Source organism: Quercus robur, chromosome 11 (assembly GCF_932294415.1).
Source record: "Quercus robur chromosome 11, dhQueRobu3.1, whole genome shotgun sequence".
Lineage (NCBI taxonomy): Eukaryota > Viridiplantae > Streptophyta > Magnoliopsida > Fagales > Fagaceae > Quercus > Quercus robur.
The window spans coordinates 35,935,308-35,962,237 of NC_065544.1; the positions used below are offsets into that span (position 1 = coordinate 35,935,308).

The following is a 26,930-nucleotide window of genomic DNA, read 5'->3' on the forward strand; positions in this document are numbered from 1 at the left end:
GTACACCAGAGACCCCCCTTTTTGTCACCCTTCATTCCACTAAGTGTTTGATCACTCTCTATGTTATTGGGCCTTATCTTTTGTCATATGTTTGTTTTGCCAAGAACTTTATTTAGCAATTTCTTCTTCAGAATCCATGTTAAAAGGCCACTCTATGTTAGGACCTCTTCTATCTTATGTTTTTAAGTTGTCATCTTATGTTTTTAAGTCATTATGGTGAATTTCAATGAAGTTTTCTTTCAAAAGTTTGAGTAAACCGTGCAATCATACTTAGATAGTACTGCATATAACATGGCCTGCATTTGGCCAAAATCTTGGTTGGGTACTTGGGCCAGCACTTGATTAAAAAAAAAAGGAAAAAAGAAATCTTTTTCTAGTACGTGGCCCTGGACCTGCACCAACATCAATCCAAGTATATAACCCAAGACCTGGGTTGGAAAATAAGCCTCCTAAAGGTACTTGGCCTAGTACTTGTCACAAAAAAAGGCCTACCTGGTCTATGATTTAGGACTTGGATGAGGGTAACTAGCTAAAGTACCTAGCCTAGGACCTTTGTAGAAGCACAATCACTACAGTACTTGGCCCGGGACCTACCACAAAGTGAATCCCCAAGAACCATGGACCAAGACTTAGAAAAGAAAAAAGAAGAAATGGAGGAGAAGACAACACATGAAAAGGAAAAAGAAAAACATACAACAACAAGAAGTTACTGAGGTTTACATATCAAAAAAAAAAAAAAAAAAAAAAAACCTTGACAACCAAGAATACCTAGAAAAAAGAAAGGAAAGTAACTTATACAATCTAAGTTTCTTAAAAAAATAAAAAAATAAAAAATAAAAAAAATGAGCTAAGGTATGAGGCCAACTAGCAAAGAGCCCTCGGGAGGAACTGCAGAAGTGGAGGAAGTAGCTGGAGAAGAAAGGGCCTGCTGCTTCCTGATCTTCAAGTCTTGTAGAACCTTATAAGCACAGGCCAAAGCCTCCTCAGCAGCAGCAATCTCAACATTAAGATCCCTGGAGGCCTTCCTCTGAAAAAATGCATGAGCCAAAGACCAAAGGTACTCCAACAAGATTGAGTCTTGCCTCCATGAGATCTTGCACCACCCCCCTACTCCAAAAGCCTCCCCTCAGACAAAGAATCAAGAGACGTATCCTTTAGGGAAACCAACACAGCACAGAGTTCCATTAGGATGTTCCCCAAAAACACACCTCCCCTAAACACATTGGTGAAGTCCCCATGGACTTTAAGCAATCCCTTTAAGAGTGACAAGCCCACAGCAGGCACAGATAATCGCAAGAAGCTGATAAAGGGTGGCCCAAAGCGATGAAAGTGACTTGTAGAGAGACTGTTGAATTCTAGGGAGTCAAAATGAGTCAAGAAGGCAAGAAGACCTGAGTGGAGATCTGAAACAGTCATTTCTGAGGCCTCCTCTATTGTTGTGTCTCTTTCCTCAAGAAGAGAAAGACCCTCGGGCCTTGGAGTGGTTTGGGAGATCCCCAACTGAGCCTCAAGAGTCTAGACAGCAGGGAGGTGTCCTCTGGCTTCCTCAATAGTCACAAGCTTGGATTTATTGGGGCCCATACTAGCGTCTGTAAAACGAATAAGGTCATGAAGCAGGAAAAGGTACAGAAAAAAAGGAGGGAAAGAGTAAGGAACAAGTACCAGTCTTTCGTGGTAAAAACTTCCTTTTGAATCTGAGTTACCGCTTCAAGGAGGATAAGAAGGATGAATAACACAGATGCTAGTGAAGGACAAGATAAGGCCTACCCGTTCTTGTAGATGAGGTTGTGGTCCTAAAGGACTCCTTGGCTGCCCCAAGTTCAACAGTTTGCTCAGCCATCACAGTTTTAGCTGAGCAAGGAGTCTGCCTAAGCTTGGGATCCTAAGGGACGGAGGACTGAGTGGTTTCAGGATCTTGAGCAACTGAGGAAGTAGAAGCTAGCACAGGCTCGGCATTCCTGACTACCTGTTTGGCCTCCCCAGCCACTTCACCATTGGAGAGCCACTTCACCATTGGAAAGCCCCTTCTCCACACTAGAAACAGTCGGGGGCTGAGTTGTCACCACTCTCTCCAGCGAAGTACCACCGGTTATAGGAGGAAGCATCTCCACCTGTAAAAGAAAGGAAAAGAAGGAGGGACAATTGGCAACCCAGTAGCAGAAATGCACAAGCCCAAAGGAAGGGAGACAAGCGAAGAAAGAAGTAAGAAGGAATGGAAAGTGTCATACCACATCGTCACCAAAGGAAGGGATTGTTGCTCCCTTAGGGTTGGACTTGTGTTTAGACTACAAAACAAAATAGAAACCACTCATCAATAAAAGAAAATAGAAAGAAAAGATATAGCAAAAAATAGAAAAAGAAAAAAGAACAACAACAAACCATGAAATAAGATAAGAAGACATCAAATAAACTAAAGAAGAAAGGATGAGAGAAGAAGGAATGAGGCCTTGCCTTTCTCTCTCTCTCTCTCTACAAGTTCTTCAGCAGTCTTTTGCTTACTACGAGTACGCTTAGAAGATCCCTGGGGAGATTGGGAAATAATGGTAGGGGACCTTGAAAAACCTTAGGCTGAAGAAGTAACAACTATAGAAGAAGTCCCTTTAAGGGAATCCATAGGGATCTAAAGGATAGAAGACCTTACCTTAGTCTTCACTTTGATCTTTAGGATGGGAGGATGGCTGACCTCCTTTCTAACAGCAGAGGGGTCCACCTTTCCAAGGTCTTTAGAAATAGTAAGTTGCTTAAGAGATGAAGCAGTCTTTCTCCTTTTGGTGTCTTGACAAGCCTCAGTACCCTCAGCACTCTCCTCAATTTCGGATTTCTTAACAATTTCCTTCTTGATCTTCTTCTCCTTACCCTTACCAACAGGAGTTGCAGCACCAATTTCTTCAACCACCCTTTTTTTAATAGGCACACTAGAAGAAGAGCCCACAATTAGGTCACACCTTGGCTAAGAAGCAGGGAAATCATTAGCATAGGACATCTAGCCACCCCTAGCAGCATGCCACTCCATAAAACCAGTTTTGCTACTTATTGCAGCAGATATGACACTAGCAATTAGAAGAGCTAATCACTTGTTATAAGAGGAAGCAGAGAAGAGATCAGGGTCAGGGACCCTTCCAATTGTACCTAAACCAACAAAGTCTAAAAAGGACTTCTAAACCCTCCTCTAATAACCAGTAAAGCCACTCGAAGCAAAGACTGCTCGCTAGGAATTTGGCACCATGAACTAGGGGCTCCTTCATGACTAGTAAGAAAAGGTTTAAAGCCTTAGGAATGGATCCAGAGATGGAAGAGAAGGCACCACCTCTTTAAACACTAGCAGGATATCCTAATCGAAGCCAAACTACCGAAGCACCCGATATGCAGAATAATGAGTGTACTTAGGGCCACTCATTGAAGGAATTGGAAGCCATGAAGGGCTGATGAAAGCTAGGTACGCCAAGCTGCTCTCATCTCCTCGACGTAGATCAAAAGTGTGGCATGGAGAGTTCAAGAATGAGGACAAAACAGAATCACAAGCAAACCCAGGGCTGAACTCTCAAGGGGAACTCCAATTCAAGTGCCCCCTCTGGTCAAACAGTTCCATAAGATTAACATTACCACCCTTCAAGTTAGACCAACGAAAGATAATAAGGTGGCCATGAATAAAGCTGTCGCACAAGCCCTTGATCACATCTGGGGATCCTTGGAACTTATCCTTTACATACTTCAAATTCCTACACTTTGCCAAAGTAACAAAAGATCAATCCCACACAAACTCTTAAAGGATGGTGCAGTGCAAAGATGATGTTATAGCGTAACAGGAATTACCTTCAACCTTATCACCATGAAGTAGGTCTAACTGGGAATAAATGTGGCCTTAAAACATGGGAGCTAAAGGATACCTAGTACCCCTAGCCAACTTGATAGCTAAAGGGAAGAATGTAGACTTGATCCCATATCTAGGAAACTCACTGAAAAGAAACTCATTGAAAAGAAACTTACTCAACCACAGCGTAAGGAACCTAGCTTGCTTGACAGCTTTATTTTTTTCCTGAGAAAAGGTCGCTACCCATTTACCCATCCTGGCTGGCTTACCTCTGGAAGAAGCGATATGCCCACCAAAATGCTTGAAAAGTTGCTCCTCAACCTTGAGATCCTCAGTAGAGAGTTAGATGTCGAAGGGATTCTCATCACCAAACACAGGAAGGAGGAAATTATTCAGCACATCCTCCAGAGTAATGGTGAGTTTGCCAACGAAAAAGAAAAATGTATGGAGCGAGGGAGACCAGTGGCGCACCAAATGTCTTAAGCCTTTGGTGTCCCTAAAGCCTTCCAGATTCTTGAAAATTGCCACTGAATTCAAGATCCCAACGCGCTCTAAGCAATTGGTAAACCCTCCATCAGATAGCTCCTCATCCACCCAATTGAACCAACCAATGATCTTCCCTGGAATGAAATCAAAAAAGATGGGAACTACCTCTCGAGATCCCCGCCTGATTTGAAGGTACAAGATTTCCCTTGGGTCTGAGACTTGAGCAGAACTGGCAAACCCGGACTGACTAGAGAACACCCAGGAGTGTGGGGAGGGAGAAGCATCACTATGAGTAACCTGAGGGAAGAACAAACTGGGAGTGTACCAAGGGTCTTGTAGAGGAAAGGTTGGGTGATCTGAGACTTCCTGCACCTTGCCCTACGCTAGCCTTGCTGAGGAACCCTTACCTTCAGAGGGAGTGGGAGAACACTCTTTCCTCTTTCGAGAAGAAGAAGAGGAAGCCATGAAAGAATAATGTAACAAAAGGCCAAAAGAGTTAAGAGTAGAAGAAAAAACGATGAAGGAGGAAGCAAAAGGGGAGGGATGTACTGGAAATTATTTTGTTGAGAAAATGAAAAGATGCTTGAAGGTTGAACTGACTGCAATAATGGCGTAAAGAAAAGTTGAAGAAGACGTAGCAAAGAAAAACGCGCTAGTTGCCAAAATTGAATTTTATAGGAAAAGTTATTTGTCAGTTATTAATGGGAGTTATGGGAAATATAAAAAGAGGAGGAAGAAGTTTACCCAAACACTTAACTCCTAACTGCCATGTTCCTTGAAAAGAAGGGGAGTTACAAAAGAAGTGGATATGTGGAATTAGAATGCCAGAGGACAACGTGGAGGAGCAGGATCCCAAAATAAGAAGACAAGGGACCCCAAAAGTGATAGAAACACTAATCATAAAGCCTTGGAAGGCCAAGAGTCTCGTTTGCTCATGCATGGGCTGCAGACAACCCACGAGCTCAAGGGGCTAAATATTGAGGTCCAAAATATCACAAGCATTGCATCAAGGCCCAAAACATTACAAAATTAAAGTTTAGAAGCCCATTTGAGCCTCCAAAGAAAGGACAAGGCCCAAATCCGCCAATCAAGGCCCACTTAAGATATGTAGAAGGGGATCCAAACCCATGAATGGGCAAGCTTTGGTCCTTAGAAAATAAAGGAAAATGAAAAAGGAAGCTCAGCCCAGCCCTTGTGAGGGAAATTTGCTGGGGAGCCTAGAAAGGGACTAGACCAGGATGCCTTAGGACTCTCAAAAGCCTGGGATCCTCAAGATATGCAGAAAGAAGTTAACTAGGATTAGGACAGCTCAAGGGAGCATGCTTATGGACATAAAGAACGAAGGTGGAGATATCCCATCAGCCGCCCATGGTTCAAAAAAGGCTGATGGCTTAGGAATTAGCACTTCAAAAATGGAAGTCTGGTATCTCGAGGAATGCAGGAAGGTGGACCATGAAGGAAGGTGATTGGGGGTCTTTCAGCTTGACAAAGAGGAATCTACTCATTTAGAGAAAATGACAAAAGGTGAAGCAGCCAAAAAGGTGGGTCTGAAAAGTAACATCTAGAAGCTTTGGAAAAAAGTGATTGAAAGTCAGCCTTTAGGGCCTCATAAAAGAGGAAGGTCAGCTAGGAACTTTTGGGGGATAAACCTCAAAAGGGGAAAACAATTAGAAAATAAGGAAGAAACCAGCCACCAATGTTGCTGACACAACATTGATTTTGGTACCCAGGGCAGCAAATGGAGAGAATCAGTGGTACACCAAAAACCCTAGGAAGGTACTATAAAAGGGGATGGAGCCAACAACAAAAACCATTTAGCAATAAGGAATTAGAGCACAAAGACCATTTGAAAAACTTCACCTCAAAGAAATAGAAAAAGGGAAAAACACTATGAGGGATCCTAAGACAGGCACTAAAGGATATACTTGGATTTAAGGAGATTCAAACCTCACAAGTCTTGAAAGCCTACAAGGAGCTATCTAAGTCTATGACTTTTGAACTTATTTGAACCTTGTGACACATCCCGGTGAAAAGAATGGTCCAATGTACTAAAACTTAATATAATGAAATATCATTCTATTTTCTGAGGATCCCTAATGTCCTTACTTGCGTTTTCTTTATTTCTTTATTATTCCTCAGCCATTTACTTTACAATATGTGTATATTTGCATGTATGAATATGTATGTGTTGTAGGATCCATGTTTTGTGCACAACTTGATTTGTAATCAGCCAATATAGCTGCAGTAAACCAAACCCAGTCCACCAAACAACAAGTATAAGGCCTAGGATCCTTATTTCTACTTGGGCCTAGGTACTGTCCAGAAAAAAGAACCCACAACGTGTAAAATGAGTCAAACTAGTCGTGTAAGTAATATATAGAGTTTTTTAAACAGACTTATAAAACATTACATAACAAGAGTACTACTACAAAGGCCCTAACTTTTGTAGTAGCAGCCTATGATTATAAGAACTAAAACTCTAAAAAAAAAAAGGGGCATAAGTTAAGCCTATCAACCCAACATCTCGGGTTGGTTTTCATGAGTTGAAATTTTATTTTGATTTTAAGTTGAGTTGATAGTTTTTTCACCCCATTTAACCCAACTTGGCCCAACATATATATAAGTTTATTTCATTACTATTTTTGTTTTTTGTTTTTTGTCTTTTTATTTTTTATTTTTTACTTTGATATGTTTTGCTATTTTAAGAATTAGTTTTGATGAATTTGTAAATTTGCAGTATAATTTAAGTATATTGTGTGAATAGTAATAATTTATTCTAAAAATAATTAAATATTTAATGAAAATCAATTTTTTACAATCATGAACATGTAAGTATAATCCACCAATTAAACCTAGATTGGGTTGAAAATTCCTCATCCTGACAATTTCGCATTGGGTTAAAAAATCTTTCCAACCCAACCTATACACTATCCTAGACTAGACCCTTATTTCTCATTCGCTTTTTCATCCTAATTTCGATGGCTTAATAAGTCCAAAGAAAGAAATAAATCAGGGGTCACATGTAATAATTCCTTCTCAACTTCTTCTACCAACAATGATAATGTATCTATGGAATATAATTTGTCTCACTTTCCCTCAGGGACGGACCCAAGTGGGGGCTCAGGCTCCCTGGGTCCAAATTTTTTTTTAGATATTATATATTTTATTTTTGTAGTTGGGATCCCTTTCAAAACCTTAGTCCCCCCCTTCTCCTTAATAAGCATAACTAGCCTTACCCAAATAACAATTATCCAACCCAAAAACTTAACAAAAACAATAAAAAAACATTTACAATGGTGATTGTATTTTAGCAAAAAAAAAAAAAAAATAGCATCAAAGAACCAAAAAATCATGTGTTATTGGAGAAGTTAAAACTGATTTTTTTGCAACTACAATAAACTGGTATAAATACCAGTTGATTGTAGCAAGTTGTTAAAAATAAAACACAATATTTTATTAAAATTATATCTCTTCCTTTAATTAAAAAACTCAAATTCTCTCGCTTCCTTTATTATTAAGTTGTTTATATTATTTCAAATTAAGTGATAAAAAATAGAACATTTGATATTGGTTGTATTGTAAAGTGAGGTAGTAAAATAGATAAAGGTACTAAAAGCTAAAATTTTTAGCACCGCCACTGTGAATGCTCTAACTTTAACAAAAAAAAAAAAATCCTAATCAGCCTAGTATTAAAAAAACATTATTTTGTTTTTGCTTTTGTTGGTAAATGATTACATCTTAATGTATTTAGAAACAACATTTTTTAGTATTTATAATTTTTAAATACTATATGAATGTTTATTTGAAGTTTATTTATTTTTATATTTTGGCCCTCACTAGCTTAAAATTTTGGATCTGTCCTTACTTTTCCTTAAAAGTTATTATGATATTTGAGTGAAATTTGTGGTATGCTTCGATTTATTTTTTTTTAAACTCGGATTTTTAAAATTTATTTATTAAGGGCACATCTTGTTTTTGTTCAAAGTATTTACTAAATTAAATGAAATTAACTAATAGTTCTTTTTTCAATGTAATAAACCCATAAACCAATAAATTTAAACTGTACCATAGAAATCCTTTGATTGGTTCTTTGATATAATTTTCTAAAAATTGGGAAGAGAGAGCGCGTGGAAATAGCTTGTGGTGGGTGTGTGTTAATTACAATCTGAATGAAGTGTGTCTGAACACATAAAATTCCTCGTTAAGTAACGGGCGAGTGAGTGAGTGAGTGAGTTGGTTGGGACTTGGGAGAGCCAAACCCCAATCAACAGATAGAAGAGCGCGGGTCAGGGTGGGTTTGGTTTTGGGGCAAAAATGCGTTGGATGGCGAATCCACGGTTTTCTCGGGCCAAGTGGGTTTGACCAAAGACGCCGAAAACCAACGCCTGCTTTGGAAAACGAAAGCTCAGCCACAGCCACCCACTTAGCATTTGCCTTAGCAGCTCACAACAGTTAACCCAAAATAACTCCTTTTTCTTTCTACTTCTTTTCTTTTTGTAAAGCCTGCGTTGTCACTTGTCACTACCACCACACCTTCTTCACTAGCTACAAAGTGACAGCAAACTCAAACCAAAATCACAGTCACAAAACACTTTGGAAAATAATTATTAACTATTTTCAAATTCTTTTATGCCATCGAATTAAAAAAATATATATATTTTTTTTTAATAATAATAATAATACTCTCATCCCCAAAAACATAAATGAAAATCAAACCCCACACTTTACCAACCTTGTCTATATTTGTCTCCGTTACTTTTTCTTAGTGGTCCTCTCTTTTTCTCTCTCTGTCTCTCTGTGTCCGAGATTATATCTTTGGTTTTGTTTATCATTTTGAGTGGTGGGGTGATTTTTAATTTTGATGGCAAAGAATGAGGGATTTGTGGGGGACCATCTGAGACTGAGAGGAGCACCTGCTGCTGCTACTTTCTCTCAGCTATTGTTGGCAGAGGATGATGATGAGAACAATAATGGTGTTGCTGTTGCCGTGGGTCTTGATGTGGACCAGACCACCAGCTTCAACTACTCTTCTTCTGTGTTTTCTTCTGAAAAGCCACCCAAAATGCTCTGCTTTGGGAACTATCATCAGAAGCACCACCAAGGAGATCAGCTGGTATATCCACCATTAACTGAGAATAATATCACTAACACAAATACTACCACTCCACAGAAATCAGGGGTTACATGCAGCGATTCCTCATCAGCTTCTTCTGGCAACAACAACAATAACAACAGCTGTGTCACTTTGAGTGTGAACACTTTGTCAAAACCTGATGTAAGTGAATCTACCTGGTGTTATAAAAAGTTTATGTTTTTGAGTTTATTTATTTTTATATGGGTTTTATTTTATTTTTTGATTTTTTATTGAAGAAAAAGCGAAATGGGTTCGGTCAGGAATCGGCGCAGTGTGGTAGCGCCATCACCACGGCTGTGGTGGCAACTCAGAGAACCTCTAAAAGAACGAAAACGGCGAATCCTACACCAGCTGGCCATGCAAAGGTTAGATTTAGATATACCAATAATATCAGATTTCATCTTTCTTTCTCACACACACAATTACAATGCATGTCTCTAATCGAATAAGTATCGATACGGATACGAGACAAGTATAGATATTGTATATATTCTTGGTTATATTTCACTTTTTTTTTTTTGAAAATTTAAAATCCATATTAAATGGACACTTTAATTAATTAATATAAATATGTAGTATTTTAAAGAATATGTTATGTTAGTTTTTGGTTGAAAAGATCATGTTAAAAGAGATAAAGTATGTATTGACCATAAAACTAATTAATAATCTTTTTGTTCATCAAAAAAAAAAAAATTTAATAATCTTTTAGTCTAGTAAGTATTGAGTAAGAGAGAAGAAGATAAAATTTTAGAATGAAAAGTTATGGATTGTCCCAAAAATTTAGATAAATCAAATCATTTACCTATAATTCTAACGTAAAAAAAAAAAAAAAAAAATCCTAATTGTCAGTATCAAATGCGTGTTAGATATGAATATGGATGTTACTAATTTCTAATTATTTTTTGGGCCGATGGGATTGTGGGTTGTAAAGATTGTCATATTTAATTGAGCAACAAAAAAAAAAGGATGCATGTCACATTTAACTATTTAAGGCTCTTTGTTCAATTGTTCTCATATGTATTTCACATTGTGATTTTTTGTTTTGCTTATTCTTCTTTGAAATGGCAGAGGAAAGAGAAGTTAGGAGAAAGGATCACAACATTGCAGCAGCTTGTTTCTCCCTTTGGCAAGGTAAAAAAACAATGACCATATTTTTTTTCAACAAGTAATTTACCATTATTTTGGCTAGTATAATAAGAATATGAACATTTACAAAAACATTTTATGAATCAAGTTCCATTACTATAGTTCAAAACTTATGCAAGTGAAAGTGAAAGTATATGATAGTATATATTTGGAAATTGAAACTTATGAAAATGAAATATTTGCAGACAGATACAGCCTCAGTGCTTCATGAAGCGATGGGATATATCAGATTTCTGCAAGACCAGGTTCAAGTCCTGTGCTCTCCTTACCTTCAACGCTTGCCCTCTTCTTCACAACACCACCTACCAAAACTTGTACGTACCAAATAAGAACATATCTTTGTCAGATTCTTTTTCTTTCTCTTTCATATGGCAATTTTGAATGTATTTTTTTATTTTTTATTTATTTAGATCCCCATAGTTTCTCTTGTCCTATCAATTTTTTTCCCCTAAGCATCATCAACGTGGGACCTATAATAAGATGTGTGGGTCTTAACTTAAACGGTCCGGATTCAACTGGACCTGTCTTTGTCGGAACTTGATCGTGATCGGGTGTGGGTTCCACATAAATGTGACTAATCACTGACCTTGTAGAAATTTGACCCTCGGGTGAAAAAGGACTTCAAAAGTTGCAGTGTAATTTTTTTTACCCACAAAATTTTGGGGTGCTGCCAGTGAGAGATTTTAGAATTTAGAATGGGTTCTAGACACTGGATAGAATCAATAATATCTTGACCACACTCAATTTCACAATTTGTGCCACTGTGAGTACCTACCGAGTGGGGGGAGGGGATTTGTGCAACTGTGAGTATCAAAGAAAAGTGATGAATTCATATAATTAGTGGTGGACATTGGATGGAAAGTATTTATCACTCACTATCGCACACAAGGTATCAAGTTGTGCAATTGAGATATCTATAAAATTATCTGGTGAAAGAATTTAAAAAGTGACAAGTAGACAATTATGTTACATAGAATAACTGTAAAAATTTGCTCAAAAAAAAAAAAAAAACTGTAAAAAATGTAGGCCTAAAATTACTCTTACTAGGTTGTAAATTAATAATAAGTAATAACTTCAACTTGACAATAGTTGATGACAATGGTTGATAAGGTGTTGTAACTTGTGATGGTCAATAAAATAATTCACACTAATATGAGAGTAAACTTCACTATCAAAAGAGTACAATAAACTGGATAAGAGTTAACGTAAGCTATTAACTTTTTACTGTGGTTTTATGTTAAGGAGGGTGGAGAAAATGGAGGCAGAGAAGCAGCAAGAAAGGAATTGAGGAGCAGAGGGCTGTGCTTGGTTCCAGTGGATTGCACCGTACACGTGGCTAACAACAATGGTGCTGATTTCTGGTCACCTGCAGCCATGGGAAACAATGTTTTTTCACCTTCAACAAAGCACAGTGAATACTGAATACTACTACTACTACTAGACCTAGTCTTGTCAAACTCAACTTTTTGTAAATGGGGTATCTTGTGCTTTGCCTATAATGGGGTAAGTTAACCTGTAATGACGGCTCGTTTTTGAGGAAAAAAAGGTCAAAAAATGGTAAAAGCTGACAGCCATGAGAGTTTAGAATCTAAGTTCACACTCACACATGGCTATGTTGAAACATAGAAAAGTAGGTGAAAAAAGTGTTACGGAAACGAAAAGGGGTTGGTTTTTGCTTTTTGGGAAGGAATACGTGTGTGTGGTTTGGGGAATGGGATAAAGCTTTTGGCATGGCCTACACTTGTAAATTTTGCAGGGTTAAACCAATTACCAAGGCGATTTTGATAATGGGGCTGCTCCCTTTGTGCAATTTCTTATTTCTCTTCTCTGTTCTGTTCTAGGTTTTTTCTTGAGTTCTTTTGCTAATATAATCAAACTCATTTCAAGAGTATGTTTAAATATTGTTTATTACTGAAAATTAACTGTAATAAAATAATTTTCAAATATATAAATAAAATCACGAGACTTAATTTAAAAAAAAATTGTTGAAATATGCATTTGTGAGTTTTATAAACAATGTATGGGATCCAAAAAAAAAAAAAACACAGATGGGCATTATATTTTCTTTTTATCACAATCTAAACTCAACCTCAGTAATTAATTGTTTGTTATTTTTACATTAATTTAATTCTTTTTACTAATCACAATCAGCCACTTAAATAGACGTGCCAAAATTGTACAACTGGAATTTTTGTTTTTTCTTTTGAACGTTAGCTTAGGCTGAGCCATATTTCAGACACCATGACGTCTCAGATGGGTACCAAATATGAATGGAAATTGATCTCGTGACGTTATTTCCTTTTCAATGTTAACTCATTTCCTTTTCTTGTTTGGAAGACCTCTGATCTCATAAGACTCCAAACATCCAAATCAAATCAATGAATTTTGATATGATTTTGACATTGTCAACCAAGTTGGGCTTTATCTCTGCCATTTAGAGCCCGTGTGACAAATGACAACCCACCAAGAAAATTAGTACTATTGTCGGTAAAATAGTAATTATTAATCATGCTTTATAAATGGTCAATAACTTTTAAACATTATTTATTATAATTTACCGCTTACAGTTAATAAGAGTGTTTCATAATGGAGTTCGAGTAATGTTATTTGGGTAATTTTGATATACATGTAGGTAAAAAAATGTATAAAAATATATGCAAGTGTGTTTAAAATACTCAAAAAGTTACTTGAAATAGGTTACCAAACAGGTCTTAAAAGTCTGTTTAGATACCGTTTATTTTATTAAAAATTAAAAAATTATTATTGAAAACATTGTAACAAAATAATTTTTAAAACACAAGACTGTAGCAGTGAGTGATTGCTATGTTTTTCATGGATTCGGTAGTTCATGAATAGTGCCGTGGGACCTTAATAAAACACAATACGCAACTTAATTGCCGAACAAGCGTACGCCAAAGGACTTTTCAACTAAAATTTTGTATAGATTATTTTATTGAAAATTAAAAATTTATTGTTGAAAACACTGTAACAAAATAATTTTTAAAACACAAAATACTATAGTAATGAGTGATTGCTTCATTTTTCATGGATTCGGTAGTTCACATGGGCGGCGCCATATATAGTTCAGGGGTTCAAATGAACCCCCTGAGCTAGCAATTTTTTTCTTTTTAATAAAATATATTTTGTTTTTTTTTTTATTTGACCCTCTTAAATAAAAATTTGAACATTCTGACTCTAAATTTTTTTAAAACCCACTTGAAATAAGTTTAATTATGATCATCTTAACAATATTTAGATCTTTTTAAATACAAAAAAAAAAAAAAAAAATGCCTAATAACAATCCAATTTTATCTAAAATCTGGGAGAAATAGTAAGCCCAACAACAAAGTAAATTTTTTTTTTCATCTAAAATTGTTTTAAAAAGCCCATTTAGATCTTAATAAATTTGAAATAAACTAATGGAAAATTCATAGTTTACATTGTATTGTAATATTTACATTGTTTCTAAACAAATGTGTACAATATTGTATAGTTTTTGCAAATGTGTAGTATAATTATTTATAATATAAATTTTACATTGATAGTACAATGAAAACATATAATCATCATAAACTAATAAATAAAAGTATTTTAAGCAGTAATAATTAAAATTCATTTAACAATAATTAACATGTTCATTATATTAAGAAAAAATGTCATATAAACCTATAGTTTATTTTTTATTCTATTACTAGAACGTATTATAGACAAATTTGTAATAAGAAAACCATTTAAACTGTAAAATTCATATTTTATCTAAGATGTATATTTTTACTGACCTTCTTAGAAAAAAATCTTGGTAGTACATGAACAATGCCGTGGGACCAAAAAAAAAAAAAAAAAAAAAAAAAAAAAAGAGAAGGCAAAACGCAACTTAATTGCTGGATAAATGCACGCTAAAGAACTGTTCAACTAAAATTTTGTATCGGTAAAAGTTCTACTGCTAAAACTTTTCCTTCTTATAGTAAATGCCAGAGTGACACTTATTGGGGCGTCTAAGCTGTAATTTTCTAATGGCCACGACAACACATGATTACGTCGTTGCCCCCACCTTTTTAGCCACTGAGTGCCCGTTTGGTTTGAACGCAGTTTTACTGTGGTCAGGGTTTGCATTTTGGACATGGGACCCACGTTACAGTAAATGCGACTTTTTTTTTCTTTTACTATGTGTTTCAGAGTGATGCGGCTAATGTTCATGCATTGTTGCATGAACAGTAAACGCAAATTCCACTATGAACAGTGATTTGTATACTGTTTACGGACCCACAAATTCCACTTTTCAACTATTTTTTCATTAAAAATGGGTCTCACGTACTATTCACACATTTTAAAAATATTTTGCTACAGTATTTTCAGTTTTAGTTTCAGTTTCAGCAAAAATAACCTCAACCCAAACAAACCCTGAATGAATGCAAGTATAGAGAAAATAGATAAGCAAGCATCAAGGGGTGAAGGGGTGACCAAAGAGATCCAGTTTTAGTACCAGCTAGGTCAATCCTATCCCTTATATATATATCTTACTTAGGATTTACAAAGTTAAATACAGTAAAGATATAACTGTTTAGATTTTTTCCCGTAAATATATGCAGGCCATCATGTTGAACCAAATTCACCTTGTGTTCTCTTTTGCTTCACAATGCTTACACAAACCAAGTCGACACTCACTTTGGTCTCACACTCGTTTTTCAGGCATCATTCCAATGCTTTCACACGAGAGGTCATGTGAATCACGCACCACTTGGGCCTTTGAAGCAAGACACACACCTAGCTGAGTCATGCCTCAGGCCGCCTCACACATTAATTTCTTGCTCTCTCAGTTTGTGCCATGTGCTTTAGTCAGCCATAACCACATCAGCAATGAGTCAATGACTGTAGTATTTGTGCCACGTAAGTACACAACCACTAAATTACATTGTCATCATCTGTGTCACATCAACATTCAATGCCGCTGGAGGAAAATCGAATCAAACAAAGGTTGACTAGTTTGCAAATTGGACTATTAACCAAGATTGACTCCCCCCAAATCTCGTGTATCCTACTTCGTTGTTTGTATAGATTTCAATTTTGGATTAGGTTCAACCTCTGCAAAATTTGCTAACTCACTCACATGCTTCATCCCGATATCACCATTTGTTGATATTCCTCAGGCCATATGTGTAGCCATCCTCCGGCCATGGTAGCCCCTCTTTGGTCACTGGTGCAATCAAGTTTAGTCCATTATAGCTGTCTTTTGACATTCATTTGTCGTTGTTATCCATTGCCTCAATAATTTGCATGATTCACTCCATATTGTGTACGATCCATTCTCCTTCCAATCCAATCATTCATGTTTACCTTCAAGACATCTTCTCTAGCTCACATTCGAAACTCCATGCATGCATCATCTTTCTACCTTGATTTTGATGGGGAGTGTTAAAGATATTGCTTTATATGTTAAATATGTAATGGTCAAAGAGGTTCAAGTATATTGTGGACAAGGTTAGGGCTAACCCTAACCTATATATATCCCATTTAGGGTTCATTGTATAAAAAATTGAACACAACAAAGATATATATAGATGCTAAGAGCTCATTTGTTAAGAAATTTCTAGTAACATTATTGTTGTTTTATGAAAATACGAAGAGGTAAAAAAGAATGTAGAAATACGTGTAATATTGTTTAAACATTGAAAATTGTTGTTTAAATAATAGTACCAAACATCCCCATAGCCTTTCTCTTATAGACGTAGGCTGTCAGGAGGTTAACCTTATATTCTCTCTTATTTCTACTTCTCTCTACAATATTTTTTATTCTCTTTATTTTAGGTTTTAACACCATAAAGCATGTCCTCTTCTCTCAACAATCAAGGTTACTTAATTCCATTCTATTCCATTTTTTTCCATTCATTTCCATTACTTAAATACATTCCATTCCATTAATTTCTATTCCCTTATGATCATTCTATTCCATTTTATTCCCTTCCCTTATGAACTCCCAAACGGAGCCTAAAGGAAGCACAAAAGAATAGGCTGAACAAGAAATACCGGTACACCTTTCAATCTCCCAACTTTGCATTAGAAGTATACCTTTATACCCTGAATTATTTTTCCCTTACATTGACGCTAGGCAATTGTCAATATAAAGGTTCGCATATGTGCATGCTAGTACTAACAAATTGAGAAATATGATTATGAATATGGATATGTTTGAAGTTTCCCTCATTAGTTTTATTAACAAAGAGCATAGTTTGCACATGTTTCATGTTTTCAACATTTACCTTGATTGTGGCTCATTATCCTTGATTCAAGCCTAATCAAAGGCCTCATAGGTCAATTGTTCTATATACATATAGACAAACTATACAAACACTTTTGTACTTAGAAATATAGAGATTTCATTAGATTATTGTTCTTTCTTTGATCCTTTCATTTTTTTAGCATTGTCCTTGATTGTGGCTCGAATCAAGGCATATCAATTATCCTTGATTCAAACCTCAAGGGGTTGGCTTAGTGATTTCTAAGGCCTCATGATATCCATGAGATCTTGAGTTTGAAACCTTTTGCCAGTATCTTAGGGCCACTCTCAAGTAATTTCTCCCTTAAATAACCTGGTGTGTGTGGGATGGAGAGACTGTATATACCCGAAAGAATAGTTAGATATTTGAAGAAGTTTGGTCATCCTCGTTTGTTAAAAATAAGAAAAGGCGAGTCTCCACACCTAAGCATTATTTGGTGTTTTTCTCTCTGCCCTAGCAAATGCGCTCAGAGACCGTTCCTGCACATTTTCTGGTGAGATCAAGCCTTCCCAGCCCTTTTGGCACCGCCACCAATCCACTTTTCCTTTAACTTATCCCCAAAATAAATTCTAGATTAGCAAATCGGCTGGTCAACACAAACCAGAGTCAATTTAGAGGTTTTGCATGCTATCACACATCATTAGAAAGCACTTCGTTTCACAGGTACCACGTAACTCCATCCGCCGCTATCTGTCATCACGCGTTGGTGACATTGCTCCTTGTCTAAGGGAGGTAAACCAACGCCTTAACCGCCTCACAAAAAGCCCCTTTGCAGCTTCTCAATACGAGCTGTAAAACTCAAAGGAGTGGGAAACAAAGTTTCAAAGACATAAAATATGTTGGACCTGTTGGTAAACTGGACAAGGTGCTCATAATAAGCAACTTCCAGCCTTTATCATTTTAATCCTTTTCCTAAGTTCTTTAAGGCAATGAAAGAAAAACATCACTTCAGTTAATCTACCCACCTTGTTCCATACATAAGCTGCAACCCTAGTGAAGGATGTTGCTGCTAAGTATATTAATATTGCAGTTGTTTTAAAATGAAATTGTGATTGAAGTTTGCTTTTATTTACAAAAGCATTTAACTTCATTATTTTTAGCTAATGCCTAATAGTGATCCACTATTGTTACTTTTTGCTAGGCAAAGCAGCATATAGCTGAGGAAGTTCGGGCTTTCCTTGTTTCTTGTTCAGAAACCTTCATTGCTGCTCCGGACCTTGAGTTGAGAAAACTAATTTGATACCTTCCTCTCCAACTCTAAGTCTGAGTAGATACCGTCGTATTACAACAGTTGCCTGAAGAATTGAAAGCTGACACACTTTAGCATCTTCCTGCACAAAGTATGAAAGACTTGACTTTTCTCCAAATGTTTGTTCTCTTTGGTCCTATACAGAAATCCCTCTGGAAATGGAAGCATTAGGTTCCAAGACAACTGAGAACCACTCTGGATCAAAAGATTTTGCTTTGGACAACAATCTCTGGGCTAGAATTCCTCCACAGTGGGTTGATAATTTCAAAGTCAGTAATTGCTTGATATTAAACATTCTTGTAGAGATGTATAACTCAATTTGGCACTTTATCTTCAATTCTGCAATGTAATGGTTTCCTATCTATACACCAACTAACACAAGTCAGGATGGTTGGGATCAGGAGATATATCTATTTGTCTTAGCAGTTAGCACAAAAATAATATTGTAATAAAAAATAAATAAAAATAAGGCCTCTTACTTGGGGATTTTTTTTTTTTTTTTTTAATTCTAAAAAAGGACATTTTCTATTGGGCAATAGAATACTGTGTCTATTTTCATTGTGATGTAAAAAATTTAATTAAGGCACAAAAATTTTATAAAGAAAAATTATTTTTAAAATATTATACACTTTTTGAATGCTCAACATTTTATTATTACGTTTTACCATGTTTGCAGTAGTTTAAGAGTGTAAAAAAATTTTCAATATCCAAAAATTTTACTCTTCCTTTAAATCTTTTCTCTCTCTGTCAAAATTAGAATTAGAATTAATAGTTTTTTAGACAAATTCCTTATTGAAATCCACTATTCAATAACAAAAATCTAACATTACCAAGAGAGACAATGACCATCTAAATTATTATATTTATTCTAATATTGATTGTTTAAATATTTTTAGAATTAAAAATTTTAATATATGTTTTACAAATATATGAAAATAGTTCAATTAATGTTTTAAATATTAAATGATTGAATTAGTTTTCTCTAATCTATGTATCTCTTATAAAATATTAAGCAATAATACATCTTACACTTGTGTCTAGCCCCAAAATGTATGGAGTTGGCCCTAGACTAGACCTTATTTTTGCGGACCGTGAATTTGAGCGAAGTTTGAAAAGAATCCGTTTGAAGTTGAATTAATGTATTTAATAGAAATGACACTGTTTAAAATTTACAATTTTTTAAATTTATAATTAAAATACTCTACGCTTATAAAAAAATTCTCCATAGCATTGTGGCCATATTTTGCATGAAATGCATTTAACATGTCATATCATAATTAATATTTCATGATTTTGGCATCATTATAATGGTTTTAGTATACATAACTAATTCAATCAAAGCTAAAGTTGTTAAAAAAAATCAAAGTAGTGACTTTGCAAAGAAATGTTCAACGAGTATATCACCGTTGAGCTATTGGAAGAAACTAATAACTTTTTATTCATGACCTCACTTTAAATCTTAATACATAGTATTTTTGTCTCAATGAATATATTGATATATTCCTTTAATCTGCATGTCATTGGCTCTAAGGCGCCACTTGTTTTGTTTTCTTTTAATTTGTTTCTTATAACATCATTGGATGGGTGTTGGGATGGTTTGGATCCTCTTTGCATGAGAATTTTTAAATTGGTGACAAAATTTTGGATTAATTTGAAGTTTCATAACATCATTGGATGGGTGATAAGTGTAATTTTTACATGATTTTTATTATCCTCTTATTTATTAAAATTGTTAGTTTTCCTTTATTTCTTTTGATTTGATTTGATTTTTATTTATATTTATCTATTCATTTATGCTTTGAAAGAATAAGAAGATTTCAAATTAATCTACAAGGGCTTTACATGCAAAGTGGGGCTAGGCCAATTGAATCAAGTCAACTTACATCCAACCAGGCATGAATTCAAGAGAAGACCAACCCAATTAAATTTAAGTCCAACTGGAGCAAGGAATCAAAGGAAATTTGCACCAAATCCAAGTCCAATTCGGATTAGAATTCCAACCTGCACATCAGTTAGTATTTTCAGTATAACTTTAGGCTTAGATGTCCAATAATCGAGATGATTCAAGTTGGGTTGGAAAGTTAATTTAAAGGGCTACAACTTTGTAGTTTACCAAAAGCCCGAATTCTGAAGTTAAATGGGCCAAAATAATCGGTTAAGTGAAGCCTAAAAATCTGGAATTTTCTCCAAATGAGAATTCAACTTGTAATAGGATTCCTTTACCTATTTAAAGGCTTTTTAGGGCAAAAATTCAGTGTGCTGCATTGAAGTATTTTTTTTGGGAGTCTTTCTGAAGAGGAGGATCTGAGGACAAAGGCGAGAGCTTCATGTTGATTAACCAATTCAGATGAAAGACATAAGTTTTATTTGTTTTCTTTTCAATTTTATTATGAACTAAATTTTATTTTCTAGAGCGTTGATGTAGTCTAGCAATGAACACACAATTTATATTCTGAGTTATTTGATTTTTAATATTTCCATGATTGAGTGTTTAATTCTTATTCTTAATGCTTAATATTTCTTTTTACGAATTATTGATTGATCAATTGAATGACAATGAGACCGAGAGGTGATTTGTTATTTTAGTTCTAGAATTAAACACCATTAGTTGAGCTAAAGAAGAGATGCTTTACCGCGATTAGTGTGATTTTTCAGAAAATTCAAACTACATAATGAGTCTCCAATTAATTAAATTCGCATAGAGATATGGAATTGTTAGTTGAAGATATTTTTGATATTATTCGAGAGAAGATATTGAATACTTAAGGAATTTTTAATCATCAACGGGAGATTATTAGAATTTAATAGTTAGGAAGAATAAATTGTGTGGGATTTGTTAGGTGAAATCAACCGCTCTAGATCTATTCTTATCATATATATATATATATATATATATTTAAGCTTTTAGATTTTTACGTTTTGTATTCGTAGATTTATTTTTATTAAATAGTTTAATTTAATTCAGATAGTAGAACATTCTATTTATTTTCGATTTTCCAAATAGTAATTAATTTAGTGAATTTTGGTATTCAATAACATAGTTAATCCCTGTGGGTTTGACATTCATTTTCTAAAAACACTTTACTACTTGTTACGATTCTGTGCGCTTGCAGATTATTTTTCGCGAACAAGTTTTTGGCGCCGTTGCCGGGGATTAATTTGTTATTGATATTGATACTAGCTAGATATTTACTACTTTGGATTTTATTTTATTTTATTTTATCAAAAAAAAAATTTAATTAGGTGCATCTGAGTTTGTTTTCTTTCTTTTCAAGAATTAGAAGTGCATGCCCAGATTTAAATTAGAGCAAACACTCTTTGATCCTGAAATTGAAAGAACCCTACGTCAACTCAAGAAAGAAAAGAAGAAAGAAGCCAACACATCTCTATCTAATATGGCCGATCAAGAGCAAAAGGCGTTAAGAGATTATGCTATGCCCTTGGTCAATGGAGCTATATCAAGCATAAGGAGGCTAGCCATACAAGCCAATAATTTTGAGATCAAGCTGGCCATCATTTAGATGATACAGCAGACTGTCCAGTTTGAAGGGCTGTCACAAGAGGATCCTAATGTCCATATTGCAAATTTCTTGGAAATTTGTGATACTTTTAAACATAACGGAGTGATAGATGATGCGATTCGACTAAGGCTTTTTCCCTTCTCACTTAGGGATAAAGCAAAAGTTTGGTTGAATTCTTTGCCACCTGGCCTCATTACTACATGGGAGGAGTTGGCACAAAAATTCTTAGCAAAATATTTCCCTCCCGCAAAGACAGCAAAGTTAAGGAATGATATCACCACCTTCATCCAATTTGAGGGTGAATCATTATATGAAGCATGGGAGAGGTACAAAGAATTATTGCGAAGGTGTCCTCATCATGACCTTCCAGCATGGCTTCAAGTGCAAACATTCTACAATGGTCTAGGAGCTACAAACAGGTCTATGGTTGATGCAGCAGCTGGTGGAGCTTTAATGAGTAAAACTCATGAGGCAGCCTATGAACTTCTGGAAGAATTGGTATCCAACAACTATCAATGGCCTACAGAAAGAGCAATGTCAAGAAAGACAGCTGGAGTTTTAGAACTTGATTCTATTACCTCATTGGCGGCACAAATGGCAACTTTGTCTCAACAACTAGGTAAAATGAATGTTAATGTTATTCAAACTAATGTTTTTTGTGATCATTGTGCAGGAAATCATTCAAGTGTCGACTGCCAAGTGGGAAATCCTTTTGCCCAATTGAGTTATGGACAAGCAAATTACGTGTCAAATTTTCAACGTCAAAATAATCCATACTCAAACACGTACAATCCTGGATGGAGGAATCACCCCAACTTCTCATGGAGCAATAACCAAGGGTTGGCTAAACCACCTCAGCAATTTCCACAGCAAGAGAAGAAGCCAACACTTAAGGAAATGTTCATGCAATACATACAGAAGACAGACGTGGCGATCCAAAACAACTCAGCTTCAATCCGTAATCTTGAGGTGCAGATCGGTCAGCTCTCAAGCATGCTCACAAAAAGGACTGCAGGAACTTTGCCGAGCAATACTATCACCAATCTGAAAGAACATGCAAAGGCAATATCATCGAGAAGTGGGCGAACATATGAGGAGCCAAAAGTAACAAATGCCAAACAAGATGAAGTTGTGGATAATGAGGAGTCAAAGATGAAGGAAACCGAGTTAGAGATGAAAGGAGTGGAGCAAGTTGAGAAGACTAGGGAGAATGAAAGAGCTTCAAAATCCAAAAAATCCAGGGAAGATACTTTTGAGACTTATTCTCCTTCAATTTATGATCCACCAATTCCTTTTCCGCAAAGATTAAAAAAAAATAATGCGGATGATTAGTTTTCTAAATTTCTAAGTATATTTAAGCAATTGCATATTAATATTCCTCTCATTGAAGCTTTGGAACAAATGCCAAAATATGCTAAATTTTTGAAGGATATTATATCAAAGAAGCGGAAATTGAAGGAGCATGAAATAGTAATGCTAATAGAGGAGAGCAGTGCAATCCTACAAAAGAAGCTGCCGCCTAAGCTGAAAGATCCGGGGAGTTTCACCATCCCTTGCACTATAGGAAAATCTTATTTTGATAGAGCTTTATGTGATTTAGGGGCAAGTATTAATCTAATGCCTCTCTGTTTTCAAGAAATTGGGTCTTGGAGAAGTAAAGTCGACCACTACCTCTTTACAATTGGCAGATAGATCTATTAAATATCCAAGAGGAGTCATTGAGGATGTATTAGTAAAAGTTGACAAGTTTGAAAGTTCAAAAATGTGTACAAAACACCTTTGAACGTTTAGACCCCCAAAAATACAACTTAACCAAAACAAGCAATATGTCAAACAACTAATGTGCGGAAACTTAACACATGCTATAATATGAAATTGGTTAAAATCTATCTAAGCCATAACATAATAAAACCACAGCAGATAATATAAAGGCAAAGATAGAGAGGAAGGAAGATGCAAACACAAAGACAACACGCGATGTGTTATCGAAGAGGAAACCGAAGTCCTCGGCGAAAAACCTCTCCGCCGCCCTCCAAGCGGTAATCAATCCACTAGAAAATACAGTTGGGATACAAGGACAGCAATAGACCCTCCAAGCCTAATCTACCCAGTGCACCTAAGCCCTCCAAGCTTCTTGCTCCAACGAGGTTGCACCGAACCTTTTTCTTTTCTAGCTTTCCGGATTCCGCTACTAGACCATAACATCAACCAATGAAGATTGGTTCCTTCCTAACTGCTTCCCAGAAATCCAAACAACTGTCTCACAGAGATGATAATGGTGAGAACCAGGTTTGGTATAATGCCTCTCAAGGATTTGTCAATGGAGAGGAAGAGAGTAGGGGAATTTGAAGAGACTCTAAGGTAGAGATTGTGGGTGAAGCAATCTGGTTTTTCTTTAGGGTTTCTCTCTCAAAATTCTCTCTGGAAGCTCTCTTTCAATCGTGGGTTAAAGGGGTATTTATACTGGAGTGGGAGAGGAATGTGAAACGTCAGGTTTTACAAAACAGGGGTGGCTCGCGGCTTGACCTCGCGACTTGACCAAGTCGCGAGATCCAGTCGCGAGTTAACCGTATGGCTAGTTGTCCTGTTTTGTCCTGTAGTGCTCCAGCTAGCATGACTGTTCATCTTCCAGCATGCTTGGCACGTGTGCTGCTTCTGGCGGCTTGCAGCCGCGAGTCCACCCGCGAGTCCCAGCCGCGAGTCTCTGTTTTCTTGCACACTCTTGAGCATTCTTCACTTTATCTCACTCACTACCCTTACAACAAACCCACCTAAGTACATGGTTACTAAATGCTGAATTACAAGCAAATTTGGCACGGAATAAAGCCAATTAGATGGTTGAATAAATTCAACCTTACAAAGTTCATCTTCCCGGCTAACTTCATTGTCCTTGATATGGATGATGACGAGGAGATCCCTTTGATATTGGGTCGACCATTCCTTGTGACAGGGAGAACCTTAATTGATGTCCAGCAAGGAAAACTTGTTTTGAGGGTCGGAGAGGATGAGGTCACTTTTGATGTATTTAAGCCTATGAAATTTCCTTCCGAGACACATTCTTGTTTTCCAATAACTGACCGAGACGTGATCATGGCCGATGAGACTTGTGCAATTGATTTTCTAAAGTTACCACTTGAGGTATGTCTTACTCGCTCTACACCTGTTAAATTCAAAGATGAAGAGGTTAAAGAGTGTGAAAGATATTTGGAGGCTACACCACTCTTTCCTCCTTCAATGCAACCAAAAGTAGAAGACTTAAAATCATGTCAGCCAACATCTCCACCAGAGGAACCACCTAAACTTGAGCTCAAATCGCTTCCATCAAATTTAAGGTACGCTTTCTTAGGCCAAGGCTCTACTTTTCCAGTTATTATTAACAGTTCTTTGAGTGATGTAGAGGAGGAAAAGTTGCTAAGAATCTTGCGGGAACACAAAAAGGCTTTGGGTTGGACCATCTCTGACATCAAAGGAATTAGTCCTTCAATTTGCACACACAAGATTTTAATGGAGGATAAATATAAGCCAATTGTCCAACCCCAGAGAAGATTGAACCCATCAATGCAAGAAGTGGTGCATAAAGAAGTGCTGAAGCTATTAGATGCCGAAATTATTTATCTTATCTCGAACAGCGCATGGGTAAGTCCAGTACAAGTCGTCCCAAAGAAAGGTGGAATAACCATGATAAAAAATTATAATAATGAACTTATACCAACAAGGACAGTTACGGGATGACGAATGTGCATAGATTACAAAAGACTTAATGATGCAACTCGGAAAGATCATTTTCCTTTACCTTTTATTGATCAAATGCTAGAAAGACTTGCAGGGCATGCTTACTACTGTTTTCTAGATGGATACTTTGGTTATAATCAAATAGCCATTGCGCCTGAAGATCAAGAGAAGACCATTTTTACTTGTCCATATGGAACATTTGCATATAGGCGGATGCCTTTTGGCCTTTGCAATGCGCTAGCCACATTTCAAAGATGCATGATGTCCATCTTCTCGGACATGGTGGAAAATTTTTTAGAAGTCTTCATGGATGACTTCTTTGTCTTTGGATATTCTTTTGATAATTGTTTGTCTAACTTATCGTCAGTTTTGCAGAGATGCGAGGAGACAAATTTAGTATTGAACTGGGAAAAATGCCACTTCATGGTAGAGGAAGGGATAGTGCTGGGCCACTGAATTTCCTCTAAGGGAATTGAAGTCGACAAAGCAAAAATAGAAGTGATCGAAAAACTCCCACCACCAGCCAATGTGAAGGGAGTGAGAAGTTTCTTGGGACACGCCGGATTCTACAAACAGTTTATTAAGGATTTTTCCCAAATTACTAAACCTCTTTGCAATTTTTTGATTAAAGACACTCTATTTGAATTTTCTGATGAATGCTTGCATGCTTTTGAAACACTGAAAAAGAAATTAATTTCAGCACCTACAATTGTGTCACCAGATTGGAATTTATCGTTTGGATTAATGTGTGATGCCAGTGATTATGCTATAAGGGCTGTTTTAGGGCAGAGAAAAGATAAAAATTTTCATGTTATTTATTATGCAAGTAGGACCTTAACAGAAGCTCAACTGAATTATGCCACTACTGAAAAAGAATTATTAGCAGCTGTTTTTGCTTTTGACAAATTTTGTTCTTACTTGATAGGTTCGAAGGTGATTGTCTACACCGATCACTTTGCTCTAAAGTACTTGCTTGCAAAGAAGGATGCTAAACCAAGATTGCTTCGATGGATTTTGCTTCTACAAGAATTCGATTTGGAGATTAAGGACAAGAAGGGTATTGAAATTTGGTGGCGGATCACTTGTCTCGGATGGAGCTTCAAGGTACGGATGATGAGCAGCAATTTCAAATAAAAGAAGCATTCCCGGATGAGCATTTGATGGCTATCCAAGTTGTTCCATGGTACACCGACATAGTCAACTACTTGGTGTCGTGAATTCTACCTCCCAGGATAACATATCAACAAAAGAAGAAGTTCTTCTCCGACTTGAAATATTATTTTTGGGAAGAACCTTTTTTATACCGGCATTGTGCAGACCAGATAATCAGAAGATGTGTGCCCGAGGAGGAGATGGAGAACATACTCAGACATTGTCATTCATTGGAAGTTGGCGGCCACTTTGGTAGTGCAAAAACAGCAGCAAAAATTCTACAGTCCGGGTTTTATTGGCCATCTATTTTTAAAGATGCATTTAAATTTGTTAATTTATGTGATCATTGTCAAAGAGTTGGAAATATTTCTAGGAAACATGAGATGCCTTTAAACAATATTTTAGTTATTGAATTATTTGATGT

At 36.1% G+C, this 26,930-nt stretch overlaps 2 protein-coding genes and 1 non-coding gene across 4 annotated transcripts; 2 read left to right on the forward strand and 1 right to left on the reverse strand.

The window, feature by feature from the left end:
• Positions 1-8,795: 8,795 nt before the first annotated feature.
• Positions 8,796-12,365, forward strand: LOC126706481 (transcription factor bHLH113). 2 transcript variants are annotated; one of them, XM_050405975.1, is made up of 5 exons: positions 8,796-9,572; positions 9,668-9,796; positions 10,500-10,562; positions 10,763-10,891; positions 11,823-12,365. In XM_050405975.1, exons 1-5 carry the CDS (start codon positions 9,159-9,161, stop codon positions 11,997-11,999), a joined length of 912 nt encoding a protein of 303 aa, XP_050261932.1. In that variant the 5' UTR covers positions 8,796-9,158; the 3' UTR covers positions 12,000-12,365. The 2 variants fall into 2 exon arrangements, with proteins under 2 accessions (XP_050261932.1, XP_050261931.1); XM_050405974.1 differs by having other exon boundaries at positions 8,965-9,572; positions 11,820-12,365.
• A 9,257-nt stretch (positions 12,366-21,622) lies between these two features.
• LOC126704981 (uncharacterized) lies at positions 21,623-22,954 on the forward strand. Its single transcript, XM_050403957.1, has one exon. It carries the CDS (start codon positions 21,623-21,625, stop codon positions 22,952-22,954), a length of 1,332 nt encoding a protein of 443 aa, XP_050259914.1.
• Positions 21,881-21,987, reverse strand: LOC126707754 (small nucleolar RNA R71). The gene has a single exon (XR_007649061.1). It is a non-coding gene; the product is annotated as a small nucleolar RNA R71 (small nucleolar RNA).
• Positions 22,955-26,930: the final 3,976 nt, after the last annotated feature.

Bases quoted from the DNA above. Each gene is read 5' to 3' on its own strand.
- LOC126706481 (XM_050405974.1), top strand. From the start codon at position 9,159: ATGGCAAAGAATGAGGGATTTGTGGGGGACCATCTGAGACTGAGAGGA. The intron at 9,797-10,499 runs GTTAGATTTAGA...TTGAAATGGCAG, and splicing joins CACCAGCTGGCCATGCAAAG to AGGAAAGAGAAGTTAGGAGA. The intron at 10,892-11,819 runs GTACGTACCAAA...TTTTATGTTAAG, and splicing joins AACACCACCTACCAAAACTT to GAGGGTGGAGAAAATGGAGG.
- LOC126704981 (XM_050403957.1), top strand. From the start codon at position 21,623: ATGATACAGCAGACTGTCCAGTTTGAAGGGCTGTCACAAGAGGATCCT.